Source organism: Danaus plexippus, chromosome Z, assembly GCF_018135715.1.
Source record: "Danaus plexippus chromosome Z, MEX_DaPlex, whole genome shotgun sequence".
Taxonomy (NCBI): Eukaryota; Metazoa; Arthropoda; class Insecta; order Lepidoptera; family Nymphalidae; genus Danaus; species Danaus plexippus.
This window is the reverse complement of record NC_083559.1, coordinates 1443416-1457129: the sequence shown is the minus strand read 5'-3', so window position 1 is coordinate 1457129 and position 13714 is coordinate 1443416. Positions and strand designations below refer to the sequence as shown.

Below are 13714 nucleotides of genomic sequence, written 5' to 3'. Positions count from 1 at the left end.
ATACTTAAAAAAATAATATTAATACCTTTTCGAGTAAAACATCAATTAATATTATACAGTAGGTACTTTCATTCAACTTTAAAAACATATACATACTTTTTCTTTTAAAAACATAAATCCTAAACCATCTCGGTTATACATTGACAACTGTTTTATTATTGTTTAGATCATATAACATTTTCAGATCTAATAACATATAAACAATGGCCAAAAATTTAGACAAAAGTAGGCTACGTAAGTTTTATTCACCCGTTCATATTACAAATTTGTCCAATGGTTTGAGAGTGGTCACTGAAGAGAGCAGTTCACCACTAGTTTGTACCTCGCTTTTCACTAAAGCGGGATCGAGATTTGAAAATGAAAACAATAATGGTATAGCATACTTCGTAGAACATTTGGCCTATCAAGGCTTTACTTCGATGAGCAATTACGCTTTACAAGATGCAATTAGGAATGGGGGTTCAAAAATGTCTGCTTTTACATCGAGAGATCATCAAGTTTTTTCTGCTGTCGGATTGAAGGAAAGTATTAAACTAAATATAAGTTTGTTGGCTCAAATTATTTGTCAAATAGACTTATCTGAATGTATGATAGAATCACAAAAACAACAATTGTGCTTTGAAGCTATTGAAAATGACAATAACAGTAGATTGGTACTATTTGATTATTTACACCAGACGGCATTTCAAGAGACTCCTTTGGCTCAAACTGTTATGGGTCTTTCTAGAAATTTTTGTAGATTTGATATACGTGATATATGCTCTTATTTTTATCATAATTATCGACCACATCGGATGACTTTAGCTACATCTGGTGGTGTGTCACATGGTGCTGTTGTTGAATATGCTGAAAATTACTTTAATGTTATAAAAGAAAGCGATACTAAAGTTATAAATTTTGGACCAAAGCGTTATACAGGGTCTTCAATCGTATATCGCAATGATGCTTTGCCCGTTGCTCATGTTGCTATTGCTGTAGAAGCACCTGGATATAACAGCCCTGAATATTTACCACTTCTACTGGCCAGCTGTCTAAATGATTCCTGGGAGAGAACACAAGGCGGGGGAGACCGACATGGTTCATTTTTAGCTCGTGCCGCATCAACGTCAAGTTTGTGTGAGAAATTTGAATCATTTTACATAGCGTACCACGATGTCGGTTTGTGGGGTGTTTACTTTGTAGGAACAAACGATTTGGACGACATGGTTTATAATATACAAAAGGATTGGATGAATACATGCACTTCTGTACAGAAGACGGATGTCGACAGAGCGTCTCAACTTTTGAAATTCAAACTAGCGAAAAATGTCGAAGGTGTTGTTAAATCTTCTTATGATATTGGTTTGCAAATGATGTATACATCTAGCCGAAGAAATCTTTGTCAAATATATCAAGATTTATCATCGATCACAGTTGAAAGATTAAGAGACGTTGCTTTTAAATATTTATACGACAAATGCCCAGTGGTTGCAGCTGTTGGACCAACAGAAACTCTACCAGATTATAACGGAATCAGATCTGGAATGTACTGGTTAAGATTATGAATAAAGTTTCTCAGACTGTTTTAAATTTAGAGAAGATATTTTATTTCAATAAAAGATTTTAAATAAACAATGTTTTGTTCTATTAAAAAATGTGTAAAGATAGAATAATAAAAAAATATATAATTACTATTTAAACAACTCTGTATTTTTACGTAACCAGTTATGTTATGTTATTTTTTAAATCTCAAAGTAAGTAAAACTCTAGTTTTAAAAAAAGGATAAAAAAATATTTAGGGAGTATTATTGGTGTAAAAATTATGCCGTCCACACATCTGACAGTATATGTCCTTGCGCAAATCTTGACTTGCACTAGGATGCTGTAACGTGGAAAAAATTGCACAATTTTCCGACATGCATAAGTTCTTGAAAAACTTCCAAATTTCAAATCGCAACTTGTGCAATGTTGCGTTTGTAAAAGTTTAGATGACCGTGTGCGGTGGCAGTTTGCATTTCGTGCAAGTTTCAGTATTATTTTAGCCACCAACATGTGCACGTCATTGTCGCTCCAAAATAACCGATACTACCGAGAGTCATGGAGTTCGCGCTATAATAGAAGAATATATAAATGCATATAGGAATGAACCATGTCTTCGGTGAATAAAAAGTAAAGAATACTAATACAGAATAAAAAAAAAATACCGGTCCTTAGTCCATACAATTCGGCGTCTCTTCTGAATTTTCAGATTTTCGTTGCTAAAATAAAGCCAACTACCGTCTTTGTGCCATCCATAGCGAAAGTAGCTAGCTGCGTGTATGTGTGCAAAGTGACAGTTGTGCAAGCATGCTTAAGCCATCTGTAGTCACCTCCGAAATACGTGTATTTGTGCAAGACTGGACTTACTCAAGTATACTGTAACGTATGTGGCCGCATTATGTAGTTCTAGTAAGAGCTATTTAGATTCAATGGTGAAATTTAGATATTGCTTTTTCTTTTTCTTTTTTAATTTCAACAGTGAATAGAATACATTTAAATAAGTTCAGATTATGTGTTTGTAAAAATGATATAAAATTATTATTATTACAAGTATTGCGTATAATATTTTAGGATTTTCGTACGATACCGGGTTTCTCGAAAACAAACAGAATTTTTTTTTGAATTTTTGCAGATTTTGTTCCGCAAATAATACTATTGCGTTAGATTCATGTTGTTAAAGTGAAGAAAGACAATGTTTGAAAACCTGACTCATAATGAATGGGCCAAACCGTGAATAATTTAATAGTATATGGGAACAAAATTGCTATTAATCTGAAAGTGATCATATACAGACGAACAAACTAATCAGTGTTATCCCGGTTTACTGAAAAAAACAGTTGAAATTGTATAACAATCATTGTCGTGACGAGAAATTATACTCAATTTATAATGTAATTATTGTATGAACAAATAATCCCATTTAAGCTATACGAAATATATTTTACTATAAAGGGTCCTTAAACAAAGACAATAATAATATATAAATTTTTTGTATTGGATATGACTTAAGATTCTTACGCCCGTGCTATAAAAGACTTTCCTAAAGTATTATGTAATTATCTTTATAAATTGATGGTATATATTACAATAAAATAGTGAGCTAGATGCGGATATCTAAATGTAGTGTTTTGAACGGTATTTGTTGTGAACCCTGTCTTGTTTTGTCAAATGAGCATGTGTATAAGTAACGAGTACCTATGTCTACTCGTACAACATTTACGGGCACGAACAGTCTTGTTGAGGGTAAGGTTTGCACATGATTGTTCGTTTAGTGCAATCACAGATTCTTGTTCTGTGATGTCGTTCTATATTGAGTGCATTAGATTAAAAACGCTGGTGGATACTGTAAATTTACGAAATCGTTTTGTGTCTTTTGTTAAGCACCATATCGTCGACATGGTGCAGAATCCGATCATTGGAAGCGAATTCAAAGTGGAAGGTTGAAACTATTTTCTTTTTATTTAATGATTTTCAAGGTCCTTCTTACATAGTTAGTAATAATTTAAACACATAAAACATCCCCACTACATTATAAATGCGAAAGTAACTCTGTCTGTCTGTTACGTTTTCACGCTTAAACATCTGAACCGATTTTGATGAATTTTGGTATAAAGATAGATAAGAATTATAATAAGAACAATAACTTTTTCTTCCTACATATAAAAATATGCCTACGACTTGTCTGATTTTATTATTTCAATTTCAAAGTAAGAACATTTTTGTTTAAGTAAAATATTGATAGAATGAATTGATCTAGGTGGCACAATTAAATTCCTGAAGGTAATAAAACGTTAGGAAAAAAAGTTTTATTATTTTATAATATATTGTTACCAACGGGTAACAAAGTAGGTATACTCATTGTTACTTAACTAAGAAGCTTTATCTTAACTTAATCTAAGTTTTTTTTGCTTAGTTGTTCACGATATCGATATATATATAAATTGTTCCCGGAAATTTAACAATAATTATTAAATTTTCTATATTCGGACATTAATAATATTTATATTTTTCAATATTTTTTTAAATATATATATTTTTTTCTTCAAGCTCACGCGTGCTTGATACAATAACATTTACTGAAGACATATGTACATATCAAGGAAGAATTGTCAAAAAAGAACATTAAAATTGGACAGATAAAATATGTAAATGTATTGAAAAAATTTTACTTTTTTTTTATTATAAAAAACATTGTTGAATATTACATATATTTTAACTGAAATATCAAACAAAACTTACGTGTCCCTCAGTTTAGAATCGCTCTTAATTGGAGCTCATGCAAACGTCACCTATTTTTAATTTGTTGTTACATATATTGTATTAAATGATTTTTTTTTGTGGAGTGATGACAAACGCAATGATTTTTTATTGTCGTTAATTAATTAATTTATTGTCTTTTTATGTCATCGACAAACAAAAATAGAGATAACCACATCGGGGACATATGTTTAGTATTGTTCTTATTTATGAAACAAAATATTTGCGATGGAAATGGAAATATTATTTTACTGTTTTACTTACCCCTTCTTACCCCCTTGACCCCTGTAAATCAGGCAGGTAAACATTTGCATATGAGGCTTTCGTACAAATATTGAAGTACAATTTCAATCAACTAGCAGTGCATTAAAATATCCAATTTTATTAAACATACTATTTAAATGTTATTCAAACAGAATTTCATTAAATCGTGTTTATTTATTGAATGATATTAAAAAATAATAAGCTTTTATTAAGATTTAAATGAGTTAGTTTTGATATTTCTTTTGTTTACAAAAATATAAAGTATTTGATGTTAGGCACACGTATACCCTGTTGCTTTCTTTGCTTATAAAAATTTATTACTGCGTTTTTACCTACGAGATTGTCAATAAAGTAAATAAACAAAATGCGGTGTATTTTTAAATTTACATATTAAAAAAATTAAAAACTAATATATTAATTAAGGAGTACATTTAAATCTGAAACAGGACTTATATGTTACTATTTTCATATACTTAAAAGTATCCGTGGTTGACCTTTGACCTTGATCTAAATTAGGGTTCAGAATTAAGCTTTTAGACAATCAGAACTCCAGAAATTTGGAAAGCCTGATTTGAAGAGCAAAGTTCACAGCTTTTCTAACTTCTTATCTCTCATTTTCAGGTTAAGACTTAGTGTTAGGGAACCAATTTTTGCAGAGAATAGTGTTGTAGAAAGAAATTTTACAACATTGCGAAATAAATAAATTAAAACAAAACTAGCTGTGAGATTAAAAAGAAATCATAAGTTTTTTTTAAATACATAATAAATGATTATATTAAATGTTACTATCAGTGTGTTGAATTGGTCTTCTTTAATAGGGACTTTAGTTTAATCATACAGAAATCTTCACACATACTATCGGCATAGTAAGTATTGATATAGCCTTACTTATTCTATTCAAAAAATATAAAAAAGTGGTTTAAGGACCAAAAGTAAATTTAGTGTCCCGAACCCGAACAGGTTAATATTATGATTCAGTTTCTGCCTGTCCAGACTATATATAAATATATTTAAGGTAAGTTCGAATCGTCACACTATATGCGAAGTGTTTATCGGTTCTTATTAGCTTTAATATTCTACTCACAAGTAGAATATTAAAAATAGTCTCTAAAACAATTGTATGTACATTGTATCTGAGGTGAAACCTATCATCAGTCCATGGATTTATCGGACGGGTGACGGGTCCATCGCGTTGCAGGGAGGAGAGCTTCGTCAGTGCCTGGGACTTGCGACTCAGGAAGCTTTAAGGGGTCCCTGTCGAACACCCGTTAAAAGCTCACCTCCACCGTCCAAACTCCTCTCTCTGCTTAATCAAATTTGAAACAAACCTACTAGAGCTACTTTCGACGCACGTTCCAAGATTGAACTGATGTCAGTTATGGACACGCCCAAGTCGTTTTGGTAGTTTGTACAGAGATTTGGCTGTTATTACTCTCACGCCTACTTCTACCGAGTATAAATTTACAACAAACCATATATTCTTAGTGAGTCCGTTGGTGAGGTAGTAATACTTGTTGACCTTGATGGCATGGTTTTGTGGATGTTGGTTTCCCAAGGAACCCTGAGCTCTATTGTCACAATACGCTTTAAAATTTGCGAATATAAAATATTTCCGCTCTGGACGCGGTCACACAATTATCCTCTGGTATTTTATATTGCTTCTCATACGTATCCATCATTATAGTCCAATCCGAAGCCGCTTTAATGGTAGAGTAAGGCTTGACGTTTGATTTTGTATCCCTATTACCTACTCTCACAAAACCTATCGATCGCTTGTTTGTGGTTATTTCTTTTTGCGCTCTGGCTATCGAAAGACTAAATGCTTAATTAATAATATTCTCCAAAAAGTTATGAGGTAACCAACATAAAAAAATTTATAACCTTCGCCTCTTTTGAAGTCGGTGAACAATTTTAAAATTTGTTTTTATTTATTTGATAGCAATAATATATTTGATTTTCCGAGTAGCGATTCAATGTTGAAAAAAATATATACTGTTACTAAATAGTCAGTGGTATTATTTTAGTGGTTTAAAGCAACATTTAAAACATACGTTTTCAGGGTTCACATTACGGCCGAGTGAAATTGATATGTTAGTAAATGTGTAGGAGGAAAATACAATATGATAGATGTCGAGATATCCGCTCTAAATTGAAACGAACTAGAAAATTTTACAATTCGATTAGTTTCCCATTCGTCTCGTTCGCTTACTCGTTAAACGATTTGTTTGTAAACCGTGAACTGTTTGAGTGGAATATATCATCAGCTTTTGAGTTTTTAAAGTCCATTTTATATCAAAAAAAATATTATTATCTTGCTTTAATTGTGTTTATAGTCCAGAAGGTCTGTTTCGCTGACAGCCTTTTTAATATTTTTGTAGAACTTGTTCAGCAACCACTAGTCTTTTTACTGATAATACGTATATGCATATATACATATTTAAAGTTGAAAAGTTATTTATGTACCGAGTTTATTTTCAATTTATAATAATCACTTGTACTTGTTGAAAAATAAAATATTTATTAGGCTGTATTCAAAAATTTGATATGATATCAATTTTGTAAATAAAAAAATGTTTAACAAATTTTTCGAACCCCACTGTGATATATGGAAACATGATATCGTGCAGTAATCAATATATTTTTATACGAAGTTTTAAATTTAACCAAAAATTTGCAAGCAATTGAATTATTACATGTGTATTAAATAGTTTATTAATAGTAAATCTACTGTTATATATGGCTTAAATATCATTTTAATTGTTACTTACCTAATTACTTTAAAAATTGTACGAATAAAATGGGTTATATTTATTCCACAATATCTAGTCCATTTTGCATAAATGGACTAAAATCCGTATATTTTTTTTTTTCGAAGACATGTACCCGTTTTTAATGCACATATAAAGAATAAATACGTAGCTTTAATAAAGTAAGTTTGAATTGAAAATTATAACATCACTTAATAATAAACCTAAAGAAAAATCCTTGAGAAATTTATTCAATAAAAACTATAAAATATATATTAATAAATATTAAACATGTTAATAAATGTATTTAAGGAACACTAAATAAACGTCGAGCTGTAACTTATTTTTGTTTTATAAATGAACTTTTAAAACTACAAAAATTTCAGTTACAAATACTGCAAATTAATTTAAATATACATATATGTATATATATATATTTCGTACATAAAAAAAATATCATCTCCTAACTACAATATTAATGTTCGTGTTAATATTTCATTTAAAAAAATAAATCTTTCAAATATAATTAAAATTTTTCAATATTATAACGACAACGTCCTTGTACGATTCAGCCAAGAATGCCAGCAGCATTACAGTTATAAAAAGTTCCCCTAAACACATAATTTGTTAGGATATTTCGTTTTTATATAAAATATCCTTTTCTAACATCTGACTTTCTGTATAAATTCAGATTCCCAGCTACCAGTATTCCCGACGGACTTCATCATGGCCCTCATGAAATATTGAGGAGCAGGTTGCCGAATCTACATCGGTTTTTCAAATATATTACAGCGCCGAAATTCATTATTCTATATAATATAGTATGATAAAAACATGTATTTTATATTTAACTGAAGCTACTGTTAGAAGACATTCTATAATAAATTTTGTAGAACTTTTTTTTTAGTTAGTAATTCTTAAAAACAATTTAAATCTGGATACGCTGTTTCTGAGATTCGATAGGCAATTATGAATTTGAAATAACAGGAACATCAAGAATATAAAAGCAACTTTTTACAAATTCTAATAAAATAAAGTTAATTCAATTACCTGTCTAGAATAACAGATGACAAAATACTTTTTCATTGTGATATTTTATCTTAAAGTGAATAATTCTAATAGTTCTCCCATTTTTCTAAAAGTCAAAAATAAATTTTAAATTATGTAATAAAATCACTGCTAAAATGATTTCCTAGCGTCGTAGAAAATGTGATCCAGTAAATGATTTTGCTATAAATCTCGTTACAAAAATATTTGACGAAGTATTATACTAGCCGCCATTTTGTTAATTCTCTTCGTTGGGTTTAATCATTTGTTTCCATGTTTACCACAAATGATTTAATCCTAAAAGTCTTATTAAAAATATAAACATTAACAACTGATAGAGAATATTTATACCTTGAGGATAGGAAGTTATCCTTTCGGAAGGGATGAAACTTCTCAGCATATCACGGATTCACCATGCACGTGCCGGGTCCATCACATCAGGGAGAAAAGCTTCAACAGTGCCTGGGACTTGCGACCCAGGTGTTGGTTTAGAAGCCCCTATCGATTTTGCAAGGAGCTTACTAGGTCTGCCCTCCAAGTACGTTCTAACGACATTTGATTTTGAACATAATCATGGAAAAAAGAGGCGACTCTGTAATTTAAGTTTTATGATTGTTGTAAATTAAACTAGCAGGTTCTATACGAATTGATTGCTTTGTATGTCATGCTTCAAATCAAAGTTACATATAATGTTTCAATCATGAATATTACTATATATATTCACTCGCTTATTCTCTTTATCACACCTTATCATGCATCTGAAAATACAATATGTAACTTGTCTTCTACCATTATAGTAATTTTATATTGACATCACAAGTTCACTGAAGTTTTTGTCAAACTTGGTCTAATGAACTCTAACGTAGTCAATTTCTGTTATACCTCATATATATGTGTATAACATTCGCATGTCAAACCCATTATATGCATGTAGACATAGAGGTCGCGACAATCGATTACCTCAAGTTCGTTCGATATTCTTTGGGTTATTTTAAAACCTATATTCTGCTTCTCAAATATCCATAAATATTTTCGTCACTTTCAACAAATTAATCACTAATCTACGAATATAGTCAGTTCTGTCTAACTTTTCAAAATCAACACTACGGACGGTATCGAATTTGCCTTTCGCCTTTCATTTCATCTTGCTGATATTTCAATATTGGCTGACACGTTTTCCAACAATTCGTTCCAATCATTTTCTTCTTTTATTAGATTTTCAAAATAGACCCTTCATTGTTCACTGTTCTCGGTAGTAGCTTCAATGATTTTAATGACTTCTTCAAAAGCATCTAGAATTTAGGATAAAGCCATATTTCTCGGTATATTTATTGAACAAAAATCCGGTGAGTGTGGATAAGGTATATAATTAGGATATAAGGGATAGTAATTGACGAATAATGCTATATTGTTACCAATACAAAGTCGAGAGCTCAACTATTTTATTTACCTAAAATTTGGCGGCAAAGAGTTCCTATATTTTTCAATTAAATCCCATTCATATTTAAAGTATCCTCCTTCCTCATATAGGAAATAATTATCATTATTATTACGTATTTTTCTTAAAAAATACTTATTCAATCTATTATACTATTTTTTTTGTTCCAAAAGTCATTATGCAAATTTTGTAATTAATTTCTTGAAACTAAACTCTTGCAATTATTGATACCTTCATATATCAATAAATAGGACATATAATTAAAGAGTAATAACTTTGAAATACAAGCAACATAAACATTAAGAACGTAAACTACTAAGAATATAAATCTATATGCCGTAGACAAACGAAATTATATAAAACTCATACATTGCTCTATGAAAGCTCGAATCTGTGTTATCCAAATACGTTTCCAAATCTAAAGTTTATTTGGCTAAGGGAAATGAAATTTGTGGCAAGTTTCAATCTGGCATATGAAAGCTTACTACCGCAGAGACAGAAAATGGCAGTAACGGCTTGGCTTGGCTTTAATATCATACTGATGAAATTATGTTGAGAAAAAATTTTCATTTTAAATTTCATTTTATGAAATAATTCTTGGAGATCGATATCGAGAACTTAAATATGATTAAATTTTAATATTGATTTCTCGTTTCTGTTTATTATTGTACTTATTTTCGTAATAGTGAACAATATCTTTGTATTATTCATTTTCAGTTAATAGAAAACGGACTTCAACACGCTTCGTGTATCAAAAAAAAAAAGAGCGCATCTACAACGTAAATATGTGAATTTGTAATTTACAATTTCTATTTAGAGCTACAAATACATTTAATCGTACTTCTGACTTCCACCAAACCCTTGGTTTCTAATTTTAAGATATAATATTAGACGGTATAATTTTAGAATTAGAAGTATCTGTGTGAAATTTAATATGGCTTCGCACAAAATACATTTCCTTCCTCCTGAGTGTGGCTCACATTAGTAAACAAAGTATACAGAGATTTTATTCACAATTTAACCAGCGCTGTAATTAGACGCGGCAGACTTAGCGCTCGTCCCATTTAAATGTCACGTTCGAAATACATTCAAATACCGATTCTTAATTTTCAAGTCTTTTATGTGAGATGGAATGATGAAAATATTATTATTGCTTTATATCAGATTTTTTTTTAAATTCCTTTGATTCGTATGACAGACGGCTGTGATACAGGACTAGTGGCAAAGGCACTCAGCAAGGCTTCCAAAGCGCGACATCAAAGACCCAATTTGGCGGCACCAATAGCTCCTGTCAGCTGACGATGTACAATGTTTATTCCTATTTATAAGCCCAAATCCGCAAGATTTTTTTGATTTTCGTGTTTCAACAGTATTTTTTTTTTTAAATTAAGATATGTATGCTATTTTAAAGATCGCATTTAACTATCACGTCAGATGTAAATTTTACTCAGTTTTCGATTAACAAATTTATGTTTAAAAACGTTATTCCGATATTTTAAAATTTATAATTTTGCATATACACTTAGAGGTTTTTCCGTCATTCTTTTTACATAGAGACGAAACAAATTTTAATATATTCACATTTTGAGAATCAATACATTTAGGCATATTTTTTTTTATTTCTACGAAAGACCTGTCAGTATTCGTTATACTGATATATATATTTTTAAATATTCAGTTGTTTAAATAGAAATACAGCCGCTATACTTAATTAATGAACCCATTTAATTTGCAATTGTTCATGCGAAAGTTAAAAGTGGCACGAAGCTAAAGATTTTTATTCTAACTAATGAGATGTTGAGGTTTTGAAATTTAAAAGCGTTAATTGGTTTCATTTATTTAAAAATTGTCTCTTTAATTTATTTAAAAGGAACTATTTATTTCATAGCATTTTAAACATTGTTCTGTTCCATCATTAGTTCGTTGATTTAATTTATAATTTATGTCTAAGAATTTTACTATTTTTAAAGTTATACAATTTTCCATTAATTTATTATCATTCGATTAATTTTTGTTTATAGTAGTGAATACGATTGATAAATAATAAAAAAAATAAATGTGTTTAAAAAAAAACCCTATTAATTTTAATGAAACAAAGATTAATATTTAAATGAAACTAGTATTTTTCGGTACTTTTCAGCAACCTCGATCACGGGCAGAGACATCTCGTCTGCCCGTGATCACGGTTGCTGAAAAGTAACCGAAACGTCGGGAGTATGTAGTTTTTTTTACAAAAATAAATCACGCGTAGTTTATCCGAAAAATACTAGTTTCATTTAAATGAATAAAACTCGCGAAGATCTTAGATCTCATTAAACAAAGATTAATATTTTTTCTCACGTCAGAATCTTTGATTTTTTTTTTTATAAGTGAAGTCAAATTAAATTAATGCCATAAAAAGAAGTAATTTATTTTTTGGTTTCTTCATACGTATACGTCGTTCGGTTTTTTATATAAAAACGCATAAAAAGAATCGATTAAAGAATTACATCTAAAAATATATCATGCCTTTATTTCTATGTGTTATATTTCTGATAGCCGTAATAATAAAAATAGTTAGAGCTATTAATTATTACATAAAATGCTTTCATTATTATGAGCGATATATCTTCATCATGTTTTAGCTTAATGGTAGAAATTTTATTAAAATTTTCATGTTCGCGAGCAGAACTTTTGACACTGATTGATTCGTTTATTGCGACAGTGTTTCCTTTGTTTAAAACATTTCAATTAATCTTAAGAGGGCGCTAGGTAAACATTTTGCTCACATATAATTCAATGACAAACTATACCATAATACCGATGACAGTGAATTGGATTTGTTAACATAATTTTAGTTGCATTTCCAACAACATGACTTCCGAATAATGTGGATGAAATGAGATTCTATGTAAATATGTGCTTGTTATGTGAGAAGGAATTTTATTACGTAAGAGTAGATACCTCAATTTTATAACTACGCTTTAAATAAATGTGACAACAAAGTTAGTTTTGAGGTTGAAATATTCACATATAATAATCGTCACAATTTTTTTTTGTGGTTGTCAAAATTTACACTATTTATAACTAATTCATGTTCTATTGATTACTATAATTTGTAGAGATTTAACAACCTTTCATAGTATCAGCACTATAAATAATATGATAATTAATTTAAATATGTTTTAATTAATTGTAATTAATTTCACAATAAAGTCAGATAACATTTTTAAAAAGATAGACAGACACTTCACCTAATATTTACAATAAAGCAACAATTTAAAGTATTTGAAATACTGGCGTTCATGACGCCCGCTACGGATGTAACTTTGTCACGTACGTGGTTAAATTGAATTCGTAATACGACATAGTATGGCTATTATTTTATGCAGTATATTAAAATTAAACATAAACGAGATATATATGAGTATACTACATGTCTGTAAGTATATAAAACCATACGTATGTATCGTAAACATATCACCTGATATTCTACTGTGTTTTTTGAGGAAAGTAGTCGAAAGCAATCCTTAGTAAACAATTCCTTAACAAATATTTAGAATAAGATATTCATGGAATTTGGACGTTAAAATCAGTAAGGTTTTGAAAAAAGATTACGTAACGAGTAGATTGCTTTCTTTATTTTAGGAAAAAATAAATTTACTTCACTTTTTAATTGTAATATTAATTTAGGTACATTTATATTAAAAGATATAATAATTGTTGTCATTACTTTTAACGTATGATTGCGTTTAGATCATCAGAAATCAGAGCCTAAGGGTTGCTCTTGAAAAAACCGAGGCTTTATTCTTTCACGCTCCCCGCAGAAAACCGCCTGAGGGAATAATACTCCGAATCGGAGAGTTAGATATTCGAGTTTAAGATGATATGAAATATCTTGGTCTGGTCCTAGATAGAAGATCGCCGTTCGCCGCTCTTTTCAAGAAGTTGAAACCAAGATTGA

General features: G+C 29.8%; 1 protein-coding gene across 1 annotated transcript; it reads left to right on the top strand.

Moving 5' to 3' along the window:
- The first annotated feature begins 134 nt into the window (after positions 1 to 134).
- LOC133319958 (cytochrome b-c1 complex subunit 1, mitochondrial-like) lies at positions 135 to 1656 on the top strand. Its single transcript, XM_061526344.1, has one exon. It carries the CDS (start codon positions 204 to 206, stop codon positions 1542 to 1544), a length of 1341 nt encoding a protein of 446 aa, XP_061382328.1. The 5' UTR covers positions 135 to 203; the 3' UTR covers positions 1545 to 1656.
- The last annotated feature ends 12058 nt before the right edge of the window (positions 1657 to 13714 follow it).